The sequence below is a fragment of the Puntigrus tetrazona genome, chromosome 16, assembly GCF_018831695.1.
Source record: "Puntigrus tetrazona isolate hp1 chromosome 16, ASM1883169v1, whole genome shotgun sequence".
Lineage (NCBI taxonomy): Eukaryota > Metazoa > Chordata > Actinopteri > Cypriniformes > Cyprinidae > Puntigrus > Puntigrus tetrazona.
This window is the reverse complement of record NC_056714.1, coordinates 5,875,807-5,899,735: the sequence shown is the minus strand read 5'-3', so window position 1 is coordinate 5,899,735 and position 23,929 is coordinate 5,875,807. Positions and strand designations below refer to the sequence as shown.

Genomic DNA, 23,929 nt, shown 5'->3' with positions numbered 1-23,929 from the left:
GTTCTGTTGAGCGTGCACGGATGCATCGTTGTTTTAGCGGCTATTTATGATCTTAAATTCTGGTTTTATTGTATTGTATTGTTCGGAATTATGAGCTGTAATGCATGATTTGCGCTTTGTTTATGAAATCGTCAGCTGGCCTCCGGTTTCTATGCTTCTGTTTTAAAGTGATGAAAGATGCGCGCTCTTGGAACCTAATTGGTTTTGAGTCAGACATATAGGTCACACCGATGAGATCCTGATTTTGGGAACTCTTTACAGTATGTTAACTGGTTGCAATAATAAACACGGACTAACAGTGAACAATACCCAGCATCTATTAAGCTTAGCTAATATCCATATTAACAACAATAACATTGTATAATTAGTAATAGTAGTAATAATAAAAGGTATGATTGGTATAGTGTAATTAAACATTTAACTGCATGTACTTACTTAGGGTTAGGATTTGGTTTAGGGTTGCATGCATGTAATTATGCCTCTTGTTATTATAATAGTAAGTACATGCAAAAGGATACCTTAAAATAAAGCGTTACTTAGTATTGTCAGTATCTAATGCATTAATGCTAACATAGAATAAGGTTTAATATCGCATGAACATCCCAGAAGCGGTGCATCAGATCCAGTCATCCGTTCATTCATTGTTTTGATCACACCCCGCCTCCGCAGGCATCATCCACACCTCCATCCTCTCTCTCCCGCACGTTCGTCTCGCCTCTGACTTTCTCCAAACACCGACCCAATGAAGGAGCCCGACGCCATCAAACTCTTCATCGGGCAGATCCCACGCAATCTGGAGGAGAAGGACCTCAAGCCCATCTTTGAGCAGTTCGGCAAGATCTACGAGCTGACTGTGATCAAGGACAAGTACACGGGCGTGCACAAAGGTAGGGAGCCGCACGCTTCGGGAGGGGATGGGGACGGGGCCGGGCGCTCAGTCACGACTCGCATGTGTAGAGCGCTTCGAATAAACACTGTGGCTTAACCCTTTCTAGTTTACAGTGGGGGTCGCGTGCATGCTCCCGCTGCCCTCTCAGTGGGATTTGGTCTAGCTTCTGAAGTCTTTATCACCCGCACACTTTAGGGCAGTATTGTTTTAGTGTATATAAGTGGTGTTTTCATCACGGGCTGGGCGGGTGCGATGTAGAGCACGTCAGGGACGGTATGCTGTATATACCGGGAAAGCTCTTTGCTGTCGCTTTCGTGAACTTCTCTTGCTTTCTGCGCCCTGTGGTTGAGTATTAGGTTTCCTCTCTGCGGTGTGACTCTGTTCTCTTTCGTCCGTGTCGTCCAGGGCTGAATGAAGCCTGTTCGGGGGCTTGACCGGGATTTAATCACGTGGATTTCTCGGTGGTTTAAGGTCACTGAGGTGATAAATGAAGGAAGACCTTAAGGGAATAGCTCCCCCATGCATTAGATGCTGCTCACTCTCAAATGTGTATGAATTTATTTCCTTTGTGGAGCTCAAAAGGTGATTTTTATTTTTAAGACAATTGCATGTTTTGATGAAACTACGCAGTCTACATGTTTTCCGATTAAGGCCAGTCGAGCTCCAGGGATTGGTCATCATCGTGACTCATGCACTATAGTCCTCTGAAGTCAGACGATGAGTAAGTAGTTACTCACTGAAAATCTCGTGTGCTGCCATCTTAAAGCATCAGGGATTTATCTGTAACGTTTGCGTATCGGTCTTCAGTTGTCCTGATTGTGAAAAGATGGATCTGAAAATCATAGTCGTTGTTGAAAAGGGTTCAGATACACACATATGGTGAAAAACCAAATATCTTGTGGAAGATGAAGGAACACTTCAAAGTAATATGTGACAATGGACCATAAAACCAGTCATAAGGATTTATATTTCACACGACAGCTAAACTAATAAGCTTTCCATTGATGTAATGGTGATATTTGGCCATGATACAACTATTTGACAATCTGGACATCTAACAGTGTGCAAGAAAATCTAATTATTGGGAAAAACGTTGTCCAAATGAAGTTCTTAGCAATGCATATTACTAATCAAATATGAAGTTTGAATATATTTATGTTAGAAAATTTACAAAACAATTTGAACAATTAATATCTGAATGATGTTTGCCATTAAAGAAAAATCTATCATTTTGATCATGATTGGTTTCGTGCTCCAGGTCGGAAATATGCATGTATAAAAACGTTTAAACAACACAAAGTTACTAAAACATTTGCTCAAATGAAAATGAAATGAAAGATAATAAAATCTAGTGAAAATGTTTTTTATATTAATCATATTAAAATCACACTGCCTCAAACATCACACTCCTCTAAAGACGCTTTTGTTGTGTGCTGCTCTGTGGTTTGCATGTGCTTTTACATCTATAGAGTTTCCAATCTCAGAAAAGGCATACACAGTCGCCTGATTTCTTTGTAGCTGTGTGTGTGTGTGTGTGTGTGTGTGTGAGAGTTCAGGGTGAGCTGTCCCAGAAGCCTCGCTGGGTAAATCTAATGAGTGTGAAATTACATTTCTGTCATTCATCGTGTGTAATCATGCTGCATATATTCTATAAGAAGTACCGAAAAAAAACCTACTTGAAATTGAATTTCAATTTAAAATGTAGGTCATTGCTTATAATGAATTTATATAATTAATAGTAATATTTTATTATGATTGATTTGATTTTGCATGAATGAAAACCATGTCTTTTTATATAAGCAGCCTATATAAATCTAAACATAAACTGTCAATGAATACTAACAATGTATCTTTCTGTCTTAGGATGCGCCTTTCTGACATACTGTGCTCGGGATTCAGCTGTTAAAGCACAAAGTGCTCTTCATGAACAGAAAACCCTGCCAGGGGTGAGTCCTTTGTGTGTGTGTGTGTGTGTGTGTGTGTGTGTGTGTGTGGAGGGCATGACATGGATCTCACAATATATTATCCCCTTTCATGTCCTGCCATCTCTGTGTGTGTGTGTGTGTGTGTGTGTGTCCTGTAAACACATCCAGAGCGGCCTCAGCTCAGAGAGTGCGCGTCCATCTGGATTACTCCGCTGGAGCGTCGAGCTGTATGCATCCGCGGAGATTATTTGGATTATTTCCCACACCTTTTCAAGCTGCAGGCTCTCAGAAATGTGGCATTAAAATGTAAACGCGGCGGAAGCAGAGCTGTTTGTCACAGAGAGGGCTGAGAGCGATGACAGGGGATGAAGGGTTGGTGGGGTGCAAATGCAGTAATTAATCCTATTAGCGGCGTGACACCAGACTGACCTTTAGCTGAAGATCACTCCGACAATCTTCTCTCTGTCCTGCCGCTCTGCCTCCTTCTGACACTCTTTCTTCCGCTTCTCTCCTCCCGATCTCTCCTGATCGCATATTTGTCTTTTATTTCTGTGCTCAGAAATGATATTAGTCTGATATTCTGTCAGATGTTATACTGGAGTGCCTGGTTGAGGGTGACAGATGGCCCTTTCTGTGCATCACTGAAGCACAAACACTGGTTTAATTTCAGCAGAGACAAGACAATGGGTAATAACCGAGGGCAGACCAAGACAGACATTATACCGCTTGGAGCTTTTCCTTTCTTCCCCTCTGAGGAAGCGTCATGTTAGAGATGAGTGTGTTTGTTTGTGTGTTTGTGTCGTGGCCTTGTTGTCCTCTGGGAAGAGCTATTATGAGCAGTTCACTCGCTAATGCTTCTGTGTGTGTGTGTGTGTGTGTGTGGGATGTTTAGTTGACTTTGGTCAGCAGCAGTGATAATAACACAGCATCTCTCTATCTCTGCAGTTCTGATTTTATACTCATCAATGCTGCATTGCATGCTCTTTGTGTACGTTTTAAGAGTAAGATCCTGTTCACACCAAGAACAATAACTTTAATAACTAGATAACAATTGATAACAATAACTATATTAGTCTCCACGCCAATGGATAACTGCAACCTGGTCTCGCAAACAAAAACGTACTTACACTTACAGATCCCACAATAACTAGTTTCACACCAATGGATGATGTCCACAATGCGTCCACCTACAGACAATAACTATAAAGATAACTATATAAGAATCCTTATCAACGGACGATTTTCTTATAACTTAATTACGAGCACACTGCAGTTCTTTCATAAAAGCTAAAGCTCTTCAAAGTCGGTAGATTCTGATTGTTATTGAGTTGTTCCAACCATACTATGAAAAATGTGTAGTTATATTTAACAGTGAACAGGCCTTTGCTCTCATTGATATTTTTCGAAAATCCCTACATGAATTGTGGTGCATGCGTACCTTTTTAGCTAGACTGTAGTTCGCATTTTTATGTTTTCTGTTAGCGCTGAGGTTAGAGTGCGGGTTAGTCTACAGAATTGATAACCAGCTGCCTATAAGAACAATAAAAATCTATGGAAGGCCTCCATTGGGATACATAAGTGTGTGTGTGTGTGTGTGCGGTGAAGCATGTTTATGTTTTTATGAAGGCATATATCATTAGCTAATTACACTTCAGAAAGAGGGGTGGGGTGGAGTTGTAAGGACATTAATCACAAACACATTACTCTAAATGTAATTAGTGGCCATTAAGCACACTATGCTTTTCATCTGAATCTGAACACACACACACACACACACACACACTCTCACACATACACACTGCTTATAGAAAACAACTCGCACGCACTACCCAGCCCTACAATGAATTTACATTTAAATGATATAGTTATATTGGTGGCTTACACTACTCCCTTCCCAGAGCGACTCGGGCGGTGTGTTTTGGAGTGCAGAGACGAGGAGGCTCATATCGGCGCTGGCAGTGGCCGTTCTGGGACATACAGCGTCTGATAATGGACTGTAATGGATTGTGGGTAGTGAGGGGGTGGAGAGGCTGTGACAGCGCACAGAAACGGTGACATGAATCCAGAGAAAAGCCAAGAGGATTTCTAGAGGTCAAAGAGGAGGCAGGCAGCGGAGTTTGGGATGGGTGTGCGGTGAATTCTGAGTGAGATCAGTGAAGAAGTACTAAATAGAGCTTGGAATAAAATGACACATAAATAGCATATAATCTGGCCTGTTCATTTAGTGTTCATTTAGGGCACCAAAACGTTTGACATGCTGCTTTCTGAGGCTGCAAGGACTACAGGTGCATCTCAATAATTAGAATGTTGTGGAAAACTTCATTTATTTCTGTAATTCAACTCAAATTGTGTATTAAGTGAAGCCAGTGCACACAGACTGAAGTAGGTTAAGTCTTTCTTTTAACTGTGATGATTTCACTCAATTCACTCAAATTAGAATACTTCATAGGACCAATAAACCTTCATAGACCTTCTGATAAGTATGTTCATTAACCGTACATGTACTCAATACCTGGTAGGGGCTCCTTTTGCTTTAATTACTGCCTTAAATCGGTTCTCTACGGGGTTCAGGTCACCAACACTATTAACCGACTTTTGGTTCTTTTGGTGGTGTGGGCCGGTGACAAATCCTGCTGGAAAATGAAATCAGCATCTTTAAGAAGATAGTCAGCAGAAGGAAGCATGAAGTGCTCCAATATTTCTTGGTAAACGGGTGCAGTGCTGTTGATTTTCAAAAGACACAATGGACCGACACCAGCAGATGACACTGCACCCAAAATCATCACGGACTGTGGAAACTTGGGCTATGAGCTTCTCTACCCTTCCTCCAGACTCCAGGACCTTGGTTTCCAAATGAAATGCAAAACAATTGGGCAACAGTCCAGTTCTTCTTCTCTTAGCCCAGGACGAGAGTGAGCTGCTTCGGGAGAAGTGCAAGATCCAAGCTGCCCGAAACATGACAATGCTTTATTTTTCTGTTTTTTTTTCAGTAGCTAACAAGCATTATTCAATACTGAGGCCAAAACTGTTTATACATTCTGCATTGCCAAAATGAATTGTGGCATTTCCATCCTATTTATTTACATACAGAAAACAAAATCCCACATACTGTATGTTACTGTTTCTCCTCTAAGACCCACCCCCTGAAACGGGTCTCATTGTTTTAAAAAAGCGAGGTGTGTTCTGATTGGCCAGCTATCCAGCGCGTTGTAAAAAGCAGAATGCCTTAAGCATGTGATGACACTACAGACAGAATAACAGCTCCGCCTTCTTTCTTTGAGTAAACATTTAGGTGGTGTTATGAAAATAAACCCACTCTGTGATGTAGAAAAGTGGGGGCGTGTTTAAACGGCCGCTTTAGAAAGGCGTGGTTGAGTCTTAACTTTTATAAGAATATCTCTTTGGTTTAGAGACTTTAGGATCTTATCTGTGACTAACAGCTTGTAATACTCCAGAGAGAAAGAAAAAGACCTCTTTAATATGCGGTGCAAATATTTTCATTAAAAAAACAGTTTAGTCTGTTATTGGATGTTACATTTAGGTTTAAAAGTTAGCATGTAATTCAAGCATTTTATGAGGGTAAAATATTTAAATATGTAGACAACGATTTATATTTACACTAATAATTAATAACCCATTAATTAAAGCCCTATAGATGCATACAGCTCCTAAAAGGTTTGGGATCAGTCTGTTTTCAGCATTGATAATAATCAGAAATCTGAATTCGGAAGATCATTTAACGCTGAAAATACATACTCCATTTGAATGGATATTTACATTGAAAGATGCTGTTTAAAATCGTAATATTTGATGGTTTTTAAACAAATAAATGCATCAAATCCTTGATGATCAATAGAGACTTATTTTCTAACAGCTGAACAGTAGTGTTAATGTTTAAGATTTCATTTTTTTCTCAGTTTCTAATTGATAATCTCTTTTTCTCTTTTCTCTGAAGGATAAAGAGATTGAGGCGGTGAGTAGAGATGAGATGAGAGGAGCTGAATGAGCTCAGGAAGGTCAGAGGGAGAATGAAGAGATGAATAGAGCTGTGGGAGGATGGGGAATAAACCTTTGCCTTAATGAGAGAAATACAGCTGTCAGTCCGAGGCATCTGACAGGGGTTTGTGAGCGTCTCCTGTTCTCAGTCGGTGCATACAATTGTGCATACATAATTTTAATCGGTGATATTGACCACTCATATTTCCTTTTTTCAGAATATCACAGCCACGTAGACAATGCAATACGTTTTTTTGCTTAGTATTGATAACACACACTCACACACAAACACACACACAGATGGATGGTTGCTAGGGAACATGAGTGATGCAACATGTGAATGTGAAATGGAAATGTTTGGGAGAGAAAGAAAAAATCATGTGCGCTTGTGCTGTAAAATTAACTGTGTGTGTGTGTGTGTGTGTGTGTGTGTGTGTGTGTGTACCTGGTATTTATCACATTATGGGGACCAAATGTCCCCACCAGGATAGAAATCAGAAGTCAATTTTGACCTTGTGGAGACATTTTTTAGGAAACAAGCTAATAAAACATACAGGATTTAATTTTTTGAAAATATAAAAATGTGAGTAGTTTCCTGTAAGGGGCAGAACAATAATACAGTCTGTACACCTACGAAGATCCCCATAAAACATGGAAACACAACTCGTGTGTGTGTGTGTGTGTGTGTGTGTGTGTGTGTGTGTGTGTGTGTGTGTGTGTGTTTTTTATATTGTAATCCAGCATGAAAATAAAATCTGAAAGTAGCTTCACACACACAGCGAGGAGGTTCGGGCCAGTGACTGCTTGTTGGCTGGGGATGGAAGGTGAAAAAATGCAATTTGTTGAATAATCCTCAGATTTAATACTGCATAATCCATGAAAAATCCTTTCAGAATGACTGCAGGGTCGGGATTTACAGCGCGTGTGCATCTTGCTGTGTGTGTTTTGTAAACTGTACAGGTGTGTGTGTGTGTGTGTGTGTGTGTGTGTATGTGAGTGAGTGCATGAAAATCTATTTATGTGTGAGAGAGACTTAATATAAACCCCACAGATGTGTTTAAATCAAAACCTCATCTAGCACGATTATGATGAGGCGCCTGAGGATTCTGCTGCGTGTACGTGTAGATATGCTTTATTAAATAATCGTTTTATGACAGCCTTTTCAGTACATCATTGTATGCATGCATGCACCGATCCAAGCATCACTACTAGTGCTCAGTGAGTGATCGGGTCACTCTTATTTTAGTATCATCATTGATATGCTATTATAGGTTTTGTATATAATATAGAAAATAGATAACAGTTTATTTTGATATTTCAATCTAGTTTTTTTGCTGTGTTTTCTTGCAATTGGTATATCTATGGTTTAGTCTTTAGCTTATATATATATATATATATACACACACATATGTGTGTGTGTGTGTGTGTGTATTTTATTTCATTTTATTATTATTTTTATTCATTTATTTACTTTAAAATCATCTGACAACACCCACAAGCCAGAAAGGCATGGACAAATATTTATTATTTGTAATATTTAACGTTTCCGCTCTTTTCTTTCGTGCTCTTTTCTCTATGTAACCGCTGATTTCAGCTGTTGCCCCTGACAACAGGCATCCTTGTTTACCTACCGTCAGCACGCTGCCATGACAACGTAGGAAGGCTGTTACCTGTGTTACCATGGCAATGTCACAGAAATGATGAATAGTACATTCCAGAAATGTTCCTAATAAATATAAGAGTGGCACAAGCTGCCTTTGGACTAACATCTAAGAAATGTGTTCAGGGTTTGAACCGTTTCTTTGTTAGTTTTGTTTGTTGATGTAGATCATTATTTCTCAGTCGTTGTCTGGCGGCCCTCAGCTCTCTTTATATGTCTCTTTCTCCCTCCCGAGGGCGTGCTTTGTCTCTCTCTCTCTCATTTCTCATTCACGTCTTCACTGTGTTGTCTATCTTCAGTTTGTCCTTCACAGTTTCTCAGTCCTCCTGTATTGTCAGTATCTCTATCTCTCTCCATGACTAAGCACATCACTGCGCTCGTGACATTTTACAAATGAGCTTCGTGACTCTAGAAACTAGAGCGTGTCTCTTCTCTCGCTTTCACTCCTACGCTAATAAAAAGCTTTGTCATTTCAGCAGAAAAGCATGTGGAGTACTACTATTGAAACTTGTTAACTTTAAGTAACCATGCCTTACATAGTAGGCTATAGGCCTATTGCAAAAATTATATTGGGTTACATGTAGTCATATAGTTAGTGTGTGTGTGTGTGTGTGTATATATATATATATATATATATATATATATATATATATATATGATGACATTATCTATTATATATTCATAAGACAATATGCACAGTAAAATTGAAATAAAATGCTAAATATGCATTTAGGTCAAAATGCAAGCCAACATCCGGGATATTTAGTCTATCTCTACTCAGTTAAATTTTATTTTATTTTTATTTTTTGTCATACTGCACAGTGGTTAAATGATTCATCACATTTATTGAGCTAAACATTTTTATTTTGCTTGCTGACCATCTCCTGTCTCCTGTGCCAGCGTGTGCTGTTCCTTAAAAACTACTAGACTTTCTGAATGATTAAGTATATTCTGGATGGACATATAAGAGAGGAAAAAATGATTAGTACAAATCAATAGGCAAGACGTGTTTATTTATATAGCACATTTGATACACAGCGGTGATTCAAAGTGCTTTGCATAAAAGAAAGTTAGAAAAATAATTGCAACAATAAAATTGTAACTTCTAACTGATTAACCAACACTTTCTTGTATTATGGCACGGAGCTATGAGCCTCAGAGGAGATGAAACTCATGTGTCTGTCTTTGTTTTCAGATAAGCAGAACGTACGGATGGTTGCCAGGTTGCAAAGGTCTAGTAAACACAGGGCAGAAAATGTGTTGTTTTAAGAGAGAACCTCTTGACAGGGGGATTAAACTCTTGACATCTGGCAACCACACGCATGGAAACTGGTGGGGGTCTGATTTCTTTCTCCTTTCTTGGTGGAATAAAACCAAGAGAATTTTTTTAAAGTCTTTGTCACTAGCAGTATCTTTAATAAAATTAACACTACTAGCAGCATCATGGCAACGTATTATAAAGCGCTCTGCTTCCAGTCACAGTGATTTCCAGCAGTTTACTGGAGGATTGACACATTCTCTCACACACACACACGCACACACTCACACACACACACACACACACACACACACACACACACACACACACACGCGCACACACACACACACACACACACACACGCTGTTCAGTGTAAACCAGCATGTCTCTGTAATCCAGATCAGATGGCCATCATTCTAAAGCTGATCTCTACAATCCTGTGCACATTAGTTGAAGTGCAGGGCAGCAGGGTCAAAAGGTCGCAGGATATAAATGCTGAAGAGCATATGGAAATCAGCATTAAGCATTAATGCAAGGCAGATGCTGTTTTATACGAAACAGGGGTAGCAAAATTATAAACTGGCATGGAAGTAAATTGATGTAGCAGTCACCAAGCTTGAATTATTTTTACTATTTTTGTTTTTCAGATGAACCGGCCCATTCAAGTGAAGCCTGCGGACAGCGAGGGGAGAGGAGGTAAACCATCTGTCATATATCTTTATTTGACCTATAGCAGGACCTTCTGCTCATCAAAGCTGCTTTCAGTTAATCATAGTTATATCTGAAGAGTAATATTGAGAAAGGTTCAAATATAAAGTAACCATGTTCTATGTCAGTATCAGTTAAAGTGTGATTTAATTAAGGGACGTGCAGCTGAACTTTCAGTGTCTTTACTTCACTACTTCTTTGCTTCAGTGTCACACGATCCTTCAGAAATCACCATTAATGCTGACAACGGTTTGTGCATGTGTGTGTAAATCAAGACAATTTGCATGCATAAAAGGTCATATTTTCAATTTTATTTTAATTTATTGAAAAGAAATTGAAACAAATATAAATAATAAATGCACATAGTAAAAAGAAACTAAAATATTACATTGTATAATATATTATAAATCTGAACACAGCACGTATTTGAAGTATGCCGCCGAAGCTCAACGACGCCATCTTGTGCCGACTGCTTGCTTGCTGTGAGAAACTGTGCCGTCGTTTTCATGTTTGGGTCAACCGTTCCTTTAATCTTTATCAGTTGTGAAAGGGATGGTTGAAGAAGTCTTATTTCCTGTGGAGCTGCTCTCCTCAGAGGGCTGACTTTCACAGACGGGTGTTCTTGGGCGGATATCAGACAGCAGATCACGGCTGGTTTCAGTGTCACCCTCTCTGACTGTAGATCTGGATCTGCATAGTTTGAAGGTGATCACAAACATCACAATGACTGAAATACCCAAGAGGACACCCAAGAATATAGTGGTGGTTTTATAGAAGATGCAGTCGCGTTGTGTCTGGTCTCCTGGACTGGAGCGTTTCTCTGTGTGAATCAAACAACAGAGTAGTTTTAATGACTGAAACGAGTGTTGAATGGCAAAGCTGTCCCACGTCTTACCGTTCACATGCAGCACAGAGGCCTGCGGGATTCCTTTTTTCGTTTCGTCATCCACAAAACAGCGATACGTTCCCGCATCTTCCTTGAGAACGCGAGCGATGGTCAAAGAGAAGTCGCCGGTTTTGAAGCAGCTCTTCTTCACCGAAACCCTTCCCTCGTAGTCTTTGCTGAAGCTCGCCGATCCGTTCATCTTGACGTGCAAAATTATTTTTTTGTTGTGCAGCCACGTCACGTCTTCGGTGCTGTGTGCGTAACAGTTCAGGATGATGTTCTCCGTCTCTACTGCACTCACGTCTTGAGCATCTATAGGGAACATTCTTTAAATCAGATCGATTGATGATCATGTGCCGTGCCTCCTGTGCTCGCCGAGGCTGTGTTGATTTCATCACAATACATATATGCATATATTTTATCTGTGTTCAATCTCTACTGCTGTGACTAGTAGTGTATGAGTCAAAGACTTACATAAAACGTCGAGACGAATTGAAATGATATCCCAATTACAGATGAACTCGTAGGATCCCGCGTCGTTGAATTTCGCTGATTTGAGAAGCAGGTGGTTGTCTTCACATCTGTATTCTTCCTCTAAACCTTCGCTGGTCGTGCACGCTTGGTTTTGGTACGTGGCAATATTAGCTGTGGGGTTTGTCTTTCTCCATTCAGCCTGACGACAGCCGCTGGCGTTCCCGGGGAATGGGTACGGTTGGTTCAGTAACACAAAATCAGAGCGAATACTCTGACAGAGCGCTCCTGAAACAGAAGAGACACACACCAATGATCCCGGAAAGGAAATTTGGTCACCCTTTTTAAGGTGTCTTTGTTACGGTGTAATAACAACGTTCTTTGCGCTAAGAATAAATTGGTTATTTTAAGCTACTTTACGATTATTTTTACAGAATTGTTCTTTGAGGAACCAAAAAAGTAGGTTTTCAACATAAATCGAAATGATTGGCTGACTGTGGCAAGTTGGCCCAAGGAATATTTTGAGACCAAGTTCATTATGATAAAAATCATACGCACTTTTGGAAGCTTCATAATTAATGGCTGACGAATGGTTTATTACACTTGTCTTGATCAGGTTGGTCTTAATACGCCAAACCACTACAAACTAACCCACCTGAACTCCACAACCTTTCGCCAGCAACGTCTGAGGATGGCGTTCTCACTCCCTGCTCGTCACATATCTCCGCTGGGTCACTTTTTAATGCGCAGGGTACCTCTTTAGCGTCATTTTTCAACATGCAGGTCCTCTGCTGTTTTAAATAAGTCACCCTTGGCGTCAGTGTGCCAACATGAGATTCTGTGAATTTTTATCGTCATGATTAAATTATATATTGCGTAATGATGTTTGTGATAAACAGTCACACCAGGTTTATTTATATTTATTAATTTACACATTTATAAACACGTGAGCCAACCCCTGCCCTAAACCTACCATTTATCAATGACACACGAGATATAACAGGCAGATATAATATCCATCATGATTTATTCAAAGGATTGATTTGGGAGAGGAATAGATGCGAAGCTCTTTCTGGTCGCTACGGTCTCTAGATTGAGAAGATGTCGTCAGCCTAGCTTGTGAAATGCAATCGGCTCTTGTTTCGTGACCGATCGCGTCTTTTTGAATAAGATGTGAGCGTGATAAAAGAATAAACATTGCTCATATTTGCCTGAGTGTGTTTCGTACTGTTCAGAAGTGGGTAGGTTTAGGGTAGAGGTGGGTTAGGTGCTCTAATGAAAGTATAAATTGATATAAAATGCACATATGTATGTCCTCGTGTCAAAGATTGATGCTAAACTTGTAGCCTGTGCATCAAAAAGTGAATCCAGAGGGACCTGACTCGGCGGCAGCATGTGACGAGTTCGGAGCGAGAACGTGTTGATTTTGATCAAAAGACTTAAAAAAACCTATTCTACAATTTAAAAAAAAACTAAACCTTACAATACGTCATTCGACTCAGCATGAGCCAAGCATCTAGAGGAAAAAAGACTCCAGGGCCATAGACCGGAGCAGAATAAAAGATGGAAGAACGATAATAATAGACCCTTTTTACAAGACTGTGATGAGATGAGAAAGTGCTGGGAAACCCGGAAATGTGAGAACGGTCCATAGGAATGCGAACTCCATCGGGGCTTTTCCCATAATGAAGTGTTACTGGGAATTTATTGCAAACAGACTGTATAGTGAACAGATATGTATACATATGCATGCTACTGAATTGCCAGAAAAGTATTACTCAGAGCTAAATGTACAGTACAGTGCCGTAGCACTGAACATCAGTATGATTATGATTATAGCTAACTGTAATGTATAAAGACACAACAAACCACCTAGAGAAAAAAGGAAAGAGAAAAAAGTAATTTCTTACCTTCATAAACGACGGCCATACAAGCTAATAAAGTCAGGATAGCCTTCATTGTGATGCACTGAAACGCATATCAGGAAATACTATTACTTTACATCAGCGTGCTCCGCTATAAATACAATTAATGCAATTATTCATAACACACTTTGTTAAGATTAACTACAGATTTATAACAGCCGCCTGACGGGTTAAAACCTCCGTAATTCTCTCTAACGGTGACCACATATGTTTCGTCCAACTCACTGCGAAGACACCCACCGGGAAAAAGTGGAAGTCTCGAGTGCTGAATACAGTCGTTTTTTCCTCAAAATGAGCCTAAAAAGTGTAAAACGCTACTGCGCCATCATAACAACTTCGCAAAACTTCCTGGTTCTCCTGCCTTTATGAGTTGAGTCCCTGTGTGACGTGTGTGTGTGTGATGTGTGCGTGGGTATGTGTGTGACGTGTGTGGGCGTGTGTGTGTGACGTGTGTGGGCGTGTGTGTGAGACGTGCAGCTGCTCTCAGTGCGGTGTGTCGAGGCTAGCTTGAGCAGAAGCAGTGTTTAATATCACTCGATTCTATAGCCGAGTCACGCTGCTAATCTAAACACCCAGACACGTCCACGTCTAGTATGATATTTGAGTGGTTTGTCCGCAAGCTGCCCCTGTAGTAGTCTAATGCTCATCAGTTGTGTGTGTGTGTGTGTGTGTGTGTGTGTGTGTGTGTGTGTGGTCAAGCTTCAACCACATGACCGAAAACAATGATACGCCATAAAGCTTTGGCTTAGTTGAGAGTGACTATTTTGGTTTGTTTTGAAATTGGTAATAGTCTGAATGACAAGAACCAAGAAACCGGTTGTGTGCTTTTTTAGGTTTTTTGGTTCCTGTTTTAACGTGACTTGGTGATTTGGTAATATCTGGGATATTATTTCCCCTGTGGTGTGATGTTATTTGCAGTGAATTTTTTGGGTGCAATTCTGATTGGTGTGATTTCTTTTGTATACCTGGTGCTCTTACATTAGCCCGCTTTAACAGAATTGCTTCGATTGATATTTTCTTGTCTTATGGCATTCATGTGGGCTAGCTGTGGCTTTTAATTAAACATTGTCCGATTCTATTAGCTGTAACAAAACCTGTTTTATTTGAGCTGTCTTCCCCTGTGTTATACTCATGTTTACAGTACAACAGCGTGAACACTGCGCTTTGCGTGGAATCATCTTTTTTTCCCAAATGATAAGCACGTGCACTACTATTTTGCGATTTTATTTTATGTTTGATTAGTGCTCACTGCAAAACCGGAGGGCAGGGGTCAGATTACACTGTGACGGTTCATCATTGCAAAATAGACATTTGATGGAGTGAAGTAAAGCAGGAAAATTAATCATGCTTTGCAAAATCGTCATTTTCTTTACTTTTTAGAGGATAGAAAGCTGTTTGTGGGGATGCTGGGAAAGCAGCAGTCGGATGAGGACGTGAGGAAGATGTTTGAGCCGTTCGGGAGCATTGATGAGTGTACGGTACTGAGAGGACCGGACGGCACCAGCAAAGGTAAGAGCAATAGTTCACCCAAAAGTGAAAATGTGTTTAGCCTTACACCATCCAACATATAGAGGATGTAGGATGCTGTGCAGTGAATGGGTGCCGTCATAATGAGAGTCCAAACAGCTGATAAAAACATCTTTGACGGACTGAAGACGAGAAGACTCAGCTGCACGCAAACTGATGTTTGTCCTTTTTTTTCACAGGTTGTGCGTTTGTGAAGTTCCAGAGTCACTCAGAGGCCCAGTCTGCCATTAATAGCCTGCACGGGAGCCGAACTCTTCCTGTGAGTGTGTCTCCTCTCCTCTCCTCTCCTCTCGGTCTCTCTCTCCTCCCGCCGTCTCTAATCTCTGTCTGTCTGTGGTCAGGGTGCTTCGTCCAGTCTGGTGGTGAAGTTTGCGGACACCGAGAAGGAGCGCGGGATGCGGCGCATGCAGCAGGTGGCCTCGCAGCTCAGCATCTTCAGTCCAGTGACGCTCAATTTTAATGCATATAATGCCTACACGCAAGCAGTGAGTGCAACACACACACACACACACACACACACAACATGTACATTAGCTTTTTAAGATTTTAGGTTTCCCTTTTATGTCAATGTATATATATATATATCTATATCAATGTCTGCAAGAACTCATAAAGATTGCAATAAAGATCCAACTTTGCTAAAAATTTCTATTTCAAATAAATGCTATATATATATATATATATATATATATATTATAAATATATATATTATAAATATATATATATATATCACGGTATCAAAAACATCGTAGATAGTGATACTAGAATGATTTCTGAAGGACCATGGGACACTTAAGACTGGTGTAATGATGCATTACATGTACAATATATAAACCAATATATTTTTCATGTTATATGACTCACCTTGAATCAGTTTTGCACAATAAATGTTTAAATGGTTTGTTTATTCACTTGTAAGTAAATATAAGAAAAACTAAAGGTAGAAGCTTTAACAGCCCCAGGCCATCAAAGTGCCTTCAGCTCTTTATACCCCGCTCACATATACAGGGTTGTTTCAAGCTATTAATGACAGTCATCGTGGATTTATCTAGTGCTGTAAGTGCAGGGATGAAGCGGTGTGGGGTTAACTCTTTCCTCTCTGTCCGTCTCAGCTGCTTCAGCAGCAGGCTCTGGTGGCTCAGTCCTCGTACCTGTCCCCTGTGTCTTCAGCCGCGGCGGTGCAGATGCAGCAGATGGCAGCGCTCAATGCTAACGGCATCATAGCCGCCCCCATCACCCCCCTCACCCCCTCGTCAGGTGATCACACGAACCAGCTCCCAAATACATAACAACTAAGTAAACGTCCAGCCCAGAAAACTTAAAAAAGTGGCCATTTTAGCATACGTTTTGAAAGAGTAGGTATTACAGAAAAATGTATTTTTAAAGTTCATGCTAGAAAATGAATGTAATGTTTTCTTAGACTTAAATGCATTTTATCTGCAATTAAAAATGTATTATCGTTTGCACGCACTTACTTTAGAAGGTTTTGACTGACTTAGGACGTAAGTACATCTTTATTTGTAATTTCATAATCATGGTCAAAGTGTTACTGCTGAATACTGACAAGCATTCATGATAACTGAAATACACTTTAAGGACATTTCTTTTGAAAATGATTTTTGCATTACACATTTGTAATGAAGTCACGATTTAGTGAAATGCATTAACTTCAAAAAACAGACTGCACATCAAACTACGCTAAAACATATTCATTTAAAATGCCCTTTAAAGTGAAACTTTTAATTTTGACATTATTATAAAGGGCATTTATCAAAAGTGTACTCATAGAATTGTCTCTCTTTAAGTGATCTTAACTTACCTTTTATTTAATTAATATTATAGCATGTGATGGTAGATTCAGTACCAGAGATCTGTGCGTGCCCGTTTGTACTCGTCGGTCTAAACTCCACGCCGTTCTGTGATTGGCTGCAGGTGCGAATACTCCGCCCACTATTGCAGCCACGCCCGTCTCGGCTCTGCCTCCACCAATCGGAATGAACGGCTACAGTCCCGTACCACCAAACACCAATGGACTGCCAGCGTCGGAAATCTACACCAACGGAGTTCATCCGTATCAAGGTGAGCATCCCTAACGCTTGAGAGGAACACAAACTGAGAGAGGTTCCCCAAAGTCAGGATTTCTCCTCAAAAAGGCCCCGCAACTAGTTTTACAGCATTTATGCCAAAAAACAGCAATTAGCAGTTACTTATAAGCTAATAGCGAACAACCACGTTCTGCTAATAACTCACTAGTAAGAGTTTCTTTTTCAGAGCTAATATAGTACTGCTTTCGTGTAGCTGTTCATTGATGATAGAACGCTCTTTAGCGTGCACAAGATCCACTGACTTTGTCTCGGTGCGTCCTCAGCCCAGAGCCCGGCGGCGGTGGCGGCGCTGGACCCGCTCCAGCAGGCGTACGCAGGCATGCAGCACTATACAGGTGACCGAGAGTCTCTCACGGAGGATGTCCCGAGTCGCGTCGCTCTGTTTCAGCATGTGTCAAACTCTCTGTTTCACAGCAGCTTATCCCGCCGCGTACGGACTGGTGAGCCAGCCCTTCATCCAGCAGCCCGCCATCCAGGTCTCCCAGCAACAGCTGCAGCAGCAGAGAGAAGGTGAGCATTTCCTGTTCCTGTTTGCGTGCTTCCTTAAATTTAAAAGAGCATCGTGTACATAAAGTGTGAAATGAATGCAATGTTTATTGCATTTTAAATATTTTTTATTGATATCAATTCAAGCCGCTTAAGTAGGACTCTTTATATATCATCTTTATTGATCATTTGATAATTACTTGTATAGCGTGGATAAAGTGCTGCTAAAACTAAAACTACAACTATTAAAACTGTGTTTAAATATATTACACATTTGTAAAAAAACGCAGTTGCAATTTAATACGTTTAAAATGCAAAATCAACTTTAAATGTAATTTTAAATAGCACTACAATTAAATTAAATAAGTATACTTTTTTATTAAAGATATTAAAAATATTGAAGTATAATGATTTTTAAATGTACTTTAAAATAAAAAGTGTGTTAAGAAACATAAACGTGTCTCTCTTTAAGTATTTATGAGGGCGTTTATTTTATAAATATTATATTGGAGTGAAGAAAATAATTTGCTGCTTATTAATTGTTAGTGTGGTAGTTGTTAGGTTTAGATATTAAATAAAGCCATTAATGTGTGCTTAATTAGCACTAAGAAATGGTTAATATTCCAGTAATATGCGTGCTAATAAACAGGTCTAACCATAAAATAACATTTACTGCATTTTTTAAAGGTAAGTGCTTGCGATCCGTTTATTTTACCTATATTTAAATACATTTAGTCGACTTTATTTTATTCAAATGAAGCTAAAATAAACAGTTTGCAGTCACGTACCTAATATTTCGTCATTTTTTGTCAGTGTATCTAGACTTATATATGTAATTTAAATATATTTACATAATTTTTACATAATTCAGTAAAAAATAATTGTACTTTTTCACAAGTGTGTGGCTTATGGTGTGGATAATCTGTGGATTATTTATGAATAAATCCTAAATCATTGCATACGAGTTTCTCATTATGAGTATGTCTCTATCTGATGTTACATAGATTGTTATGAGAGTCTAATGTGTGTGTGTGTGTGTGTGTGTGTGTGTGTGTGTGCGCTGCAGGTCCTGAGGGCTGTAACATCTTCATTTACCATTTGCCTCAGGAGTTCACTGACTCAGAAATGCTCCAGATGTTTCTGCCGTTTGGTAACGTCATTTCTGCAAAGGTTTTTGTCGATCGAGCCACGAATCAGAGCAAGTGCTTCGGTAAGAACGAGCAGAATAACAGGATCAGGGATGTAGAATAAGGCATTAATGTGTGCTTAATTAGCTCTAATCTTCTGATTACTGTATGGTTCATTCATCTCTTGGTCTTTTCTCTCTCAGGCTTCGTGAGCTTTGATAACCCAGCGAGCGCTCAGACGGCCATCCAGGCCATGAACGGCTTTCAGATCGGCATGAAGAGACTCAAAGTGCAGCTGAAACGACCGAAAGATGCCAACAGACCCTACTGAAACACAGACGGGTAAGAGCAGGCGAGAGAGATGTAGGAGGGAAGAGGGAAAGGATTTATCGGAATAAGGATGTCTATAATGAATAATAGGAGGCGAAAGAGTTTTTAAGAATAGAATTAGTGCTGGAGTTAAAAGAGTCAAATAAAGTTGGAAGAGAAACAAAAAAACGTAACCCAACTTGACAACTAACGTGTAAATAAATATGATTTCTAAAAAAACCTTTTTAAGTAACACTCCACATTTAAATGTAGCAAACAAGCATAATAATATATACGATATTATTTTTATTGACCGTTTTTCTATTACTGATGATGCTGTTTTGTATCCTCGCACTCTGTCATTCATAACTGGCCGAGATAATCCACCTCCTCTGAAGCTGTAGTAAGTTGAACTGGCCTGTGTTTGCTTTGTTGTTTTTCTGCAAACGGCCACGAAGTGTGAGCTGCATGGCATGTGGAAGATGCATTTTTTTACTTTTGATTTGTCCGAGATTTGATCGTTTGATCGATTTGTGAGATCCAAGGACTGGCCCAAGAAAGGGATGCAATGGTGGTGAAGGTTTGCTTCTTGTTCGGCCTTTTCGGTGCACAAAGTCTGACTCCATTTTATCATGACCTCGAATTTAGGTTGAGAAACCAATTAGTTGTTGTTTTTTAAATGTTCTAATTACAGTTAACTCCTTACTTTATATTTACTCTTTCATTAGGAATCTATGTTGTGCACTAGCCCCATATAATTAGTCTAACTATATAACAACCTAACTAAAGCTGAGACAATAACCTATGAAATATGCCTGAATCATGCTAGTACTTTAATACTAGGTCTATTTTATCTAGCCCCCCACAGCTAACGTAACTAATGTCAAATTAATAATCAGAAATCTAGAAACTCACCTGATGTGCCCTATGCTCCATCTAACCTGAGGTCTAGTATGTACTTAACCCTGGACGCGTGTTTGGCGCTCAACATCCTTTCCTAGTCAAATGCATGCTACGGATGCGAAACACAGTAAATCAGACCAACATCCCCCGACCTGGAGAAAGAGACTAACAATTGAAATTTGCATTGATCAAGTAGAGCTAACACCTCTGGGCACTCAAAGTGATTTACATTAAAGATGCTGGGAAAGGCACACCCTCTATAGTGAGTCAAATACCTTTTAGATTCATTCTTATAAGAACGAGATCATTGTACCAGAGACCAAACATGACTGTAAACATCACCTGCATCCATGTACAACATTATAATACCTGTACTCTTCCGTTCTGTGTGAAGGGAAGGAAAGGGGTGAGGAGGAACTAATGCACAGGAGAGATGTCTGTGGAACGATATTTAGAGGAATGTTCATGCTGCTCTTTCCCATAAATGTAAATGGAGCAAAACATGTGAAGTCACTGAACAAGAAACAGACTGCAATTCAATCTCATGTTCAAATTTGGCAGATTAATAAGGGCGATTAAAGTGCCGTATTATGGGTAATGAAAGGTTCGTATTATTGGAGTCCCCAAAAACTTGTTGAAATGCATGCAGGATCAGTCATGCAATTATTTGTACCTTATTCACTGAAATGAATTATCATTATCGAGTGGGCGGGCTGATGTTTATGTTAACGTCAACATGAAACGGTTCGGGATTCGTTTGAAAAATGACTCGTTTCGATGATTCAGAGTCGACTCTTTCTTTTGAGAGACAATAACTTCATACACGCTGCACTTTCAGATCGAAAACTTTGCAGGACGTTTCCGTTCGCTGCACGAAAGCTCATTTTGACTCTGAATGATGTTAGAGTAAGTACAGTGTTGCTCAATGGAGGAAACGTCCACGATGCAGGAATTCTGGAAAAGATGATGTTAAATATCAAATTAGTGAGCCTCATCTTTATATAGCCCTTGCGTACGTAGAGCAGAAAAGAATGGCTGTTCGGTTCTTCCCCCAGAATTCCTCGTGCAACTTAAACCAGAGCGTGATGCATGTCGGCTGCAATGAGAATAGAGCTAAATACATAAAGTATAAACCCATGAAATATGATGCGACGTGAAAGCGCTGTGATCTCCCGCAGCCTTGAGCCGCATGAGCAGTGGGAATGTGTTTGCCTGTATAAAAGCACAGCTCATACGGCATGTATGAAGCGTTTGACAGCTCCTCAGCACCGAAGCGTGTCATTTTATCCACGTCACAGCTGCCGGTTAATACAGAGAGAACACTGGTCCGCCCCACACTGCAATCATTTAACCCGTGCTGGGGCTTTAGGGCGGGGCCAACCGCTTGTCTGACCAATGAGGGACTGGAGGAGGATCTTTTGAAAACACGTTTGGTGACAAAACGACACGCTTCACTGTGAAACTGCATCTTATAATTCCTGCAGTCCATTTTGAGACTTTTTTTTGTATGCATGTAGTGTTAGTGCTGATATTAAACATGTTTTGTCTTTATAATAACAACATTTTTCAGTGAATGGTCCATAAGGACCAGCGCAGGAGTCACTTGACTGGAAAGCTCATCTAACATGAGCATGGGTGATGATGATGATGATGATGATGATGATGATGATGTTTTCATTCGCACTGAGGAACCTGGAGAAACAGACATTAACCTGGAGGCTGCTTTTTGCCTGATCGTCAGTGTGATGCAGTCAATCTCTCTCTTTCTTTCCGTCACAGGATGGAGATTATCGAAGCGTTCACGCAGCAGACGGACTCCAGACGCTGAGCGGTTACCTTGCACACTCAGACGTGTGTGTATATGCAAAGGACAAATAAATGATCATGTACATAATTCACACGCATTCAAACGCACATGCTCACAGAGTTATGGAAAGATGTCAATGGTATTAACACACACACACACACACACACACACACACACACACGCACACACAAACATGCTACTTCATATGGACCTTCTTAGCGCCACAAATGTATAAAACTATCATTTTTAATACAAAATGTAAAAAAAAAAAAAAAATAATAAAAAGAGAAGACCAGCCACAGTTAATGACCATAATCAGGTTCAAATAATTAAGCTTAAAATAAACTATTTAAAGAAAATAAGAATAGTTGCATTAAAGCAAAAGACGATAGTTAGTATTATTATTGTAAGAAAAAAAACATCTTAAGATTTCTACTTTTTCATTATATATGTGATGTAAGAGGACTCAGGAAATTCTGGGCAAGTTTTAATATTTTATCTTTTTATTTATCTATTTATTCATATTTGGAAAAAAAAAAAAAAAAAGGTCTTTTGGTTTTCATGTTTTCTAGAGAACTACATTAAAGCTGTTGTAAAACTTTGTAACTTATTGAAATATGAATTACAAAGATGATATTTATGTCTGAAATTTTTTGATCAAACTTTTGTTTCTAATTTAAATAAAATAAAGGTATTAAAAGAAACGTCTGTCATGTTTTACGTGTGAATACACACAGTTGAGGTCAGAGGTCATATGACTATGTGTCTAGATCCTGAAATGATCGTTTTTCACGCCAGTGACTACAACAGAGCTGGACAACAAGAATAGGTTTTATTAACATTGTTCAAATGTTTCCACATCAGATCTGTAGAAACGTATCATCGCTTCAGCAACGGATGCTCTGCAGTGAATGGGTGCCGTCAGTCCAAACAGCTGATAAAAACATCACAATAATCCACAGTCTGTGTGTTATTGACTTGTGAAGAGAAAAGCTGAAACAAACGCACCATAAATCCTTACTTCTGAGTCTATAATGCTTCCTTCAGTGACAATCACACACCAGATACTTTTGTGGCCACTGTATGTGGAAAAAAAAACCTACTAGTTAGAATCTAATTAATCTTCAGCTGAAAACTCCTCGGTGAAAGGCTTTTCTTAAAACTTTGATTCACTGTGTGACCGCCACAGAAACTCATGTCCACCGGTGATTACGTCTGATAGCGTCTGAAATGATTAGGCACAAAACTTACATTTCATACATTACATACAGTATGAAGGGCGAAGTATTTCATGCATTCTGGCTCTTTAAAAACGTATAAATATTATTATATTATAAAAATTAATACAACCCTGGCTTAAATTCGATTTTTAGCTGACCTTTTCCAACTGTAAGAGCATCTAAGTATGGACTGTTTGAATAATCTGATATTAGAGAAATTGAATATCATAAGTAAACATCTCAGTCACGAGCACCTAATTAATGAGCAAAAGCTACTCAGAAAAAAGGCTACTGTAAAAGACTCTCTCACACACAAATCTATGAGAACATCTCAACCAATAGCGTGAGTCTGGGGCGGGGCTAACTATCATTACAGTCAACCCCAAATTTATTCAGAAAACATTTCTACTTAATTTTTTCTGTTTCTATTATTTATTCTATTTCAACATTTCTCACGTTATCAGTTTGTTCGCTGTAGTTCAGAAACTGGAAAATGACGAGTTAAACGGTCAGAAGAAAATTATCTTGATAATGTCAGATAACTTTGATAAAAAGGTGTGTAATTATGAATTGGTTAAATAGCTTTTACATTTAAGTACAGGGACAGCTTCCGAGAGAAGGTGGCGCATGGATGAAGTACAGGAGGCTCAGCTCTCCATTGGGAAAGGACTGCACCTACTCCCAAGGTGGCAGCATCCACCTCAAGACAAAGGGCAGATTCGGATCC

General features: G+C 39.6%; 2 protein-coding genes across 12 annotated transcripts in view; one reads left to right on the top strand and one right to left on the bottom strand.

Moving 5' to 3' along the window:
- The window catches only part of celf3b (cugbp, Elav-like family member 3b), a 23,170-nt gene extending 482 nt beyond the window's left edge, over positions 1 to 22,688 (top strand). The window contains exons 2-15 of one of the 7 annotated variants that reach the window (XM_043261140.1): positions 670 to 887; positions 2,753 to 2,835; positions 6,770 to 6,787; positions 10,376 to 10,424; positions 15,099 to 15,227; positions 15,425 to 15,504; positions 15,587 to 15,730; positions 16,358 to 16,502; positions 17,178 to 17,324; positions 17,614 to 17,685; positions 17,768 to 17,860; positions 18,903 to 19,046; positions 19,167 to 19,305; positions 21,955 to 22,688. In XM_043261140.1, coding sequence (XP_043117075.1) covers positions 743 to 887; positions 2,753 to 2,835; positions 6,770 to 6,787; positions 10,376 to 10,424; positions 15,099 to 15,227; positions 15,425 to 15,504; positions 15,587 to 15,730; positions 16,358 to 16,502; positions 17,178 to 17,324; positions 17,614 to 17,685; positions 17,768 to 17,860; positions 18,903 to 19,046; positions 19,167 to 19,294 — 1,377 coding nt within the window. In that variant the 5' untranslated portion in view covers positions 670 to 742 and the 3' untranslated portion in view covers positions 19,295 to 19,305; positions 21,955 to 22,688. Of the gene's footprint in view, positions 1 to 669; positions 888 to 2,752; positions 2,836 to 6,769; positions 6,788 to 6,835; positions 6,935 to 10,375; positions 10,425 to 15,098; positions 15,228 to 15,424; positions 15,505 to 15,586; positions 15,731 to 16,357; positions 16,503 to 17,177; positions 17,325 to 17,613; positions 17,686 to 17,764; positions 17,861 to 18,902; positions 19,047 to 19,166; positions 19,306 to 21,954 lie in introns of those variants that run through there. The other 6 variants (XM_043261139.1, XM_043261141.1, XM_043261144.1 and 3 more) reach the window with 6 other exon arrangements.
- LOC122360496 lies at positions 10,728 to 14,117 on the bottom strand. Of its 5 annotated transcripts, none has more exons than XM_043261149.1 (6): positions 13,959 to 14,117; positions 13,704 to 13,761; positions 12,449 to 12,631; positions 11,797 to 12,081; positions 11,332 to 11,634; positions 10,728 to 11,256 (listed from the first exon to the last, which is right to left on the bottom strand). In XM_043261149.1, the coding sequence occupies exons 2-6, from the start codon at positions 13,750 to 13,752 to the stop codon at positions 10,964 to 10,966; spliced, it is 1,113 nt and encodes a 370-aa protein (XP_043117084.1). In that variant the 5' UTR covers positions 13,753 to 13,761; positions 13,959 to 14,117; the 3' UTR covers positions 10,728 to 10,963. The 5 variants fall into 5 exon arrangements, with proteins under 5 accessions (XP_043117084.1, XP_043117081.1, XP_043117083.1 ...); XM_043261146.1 differs by having other exon boundaries at positions 10,728 to 11,126; XM_043261148.1 differs by having other exon boundaries at positions 10,728 to 11,126; positions 13,944 to 14,092.
- Positions 22,689 to 23,929: the final 1,241 nt, after the last annotated feature.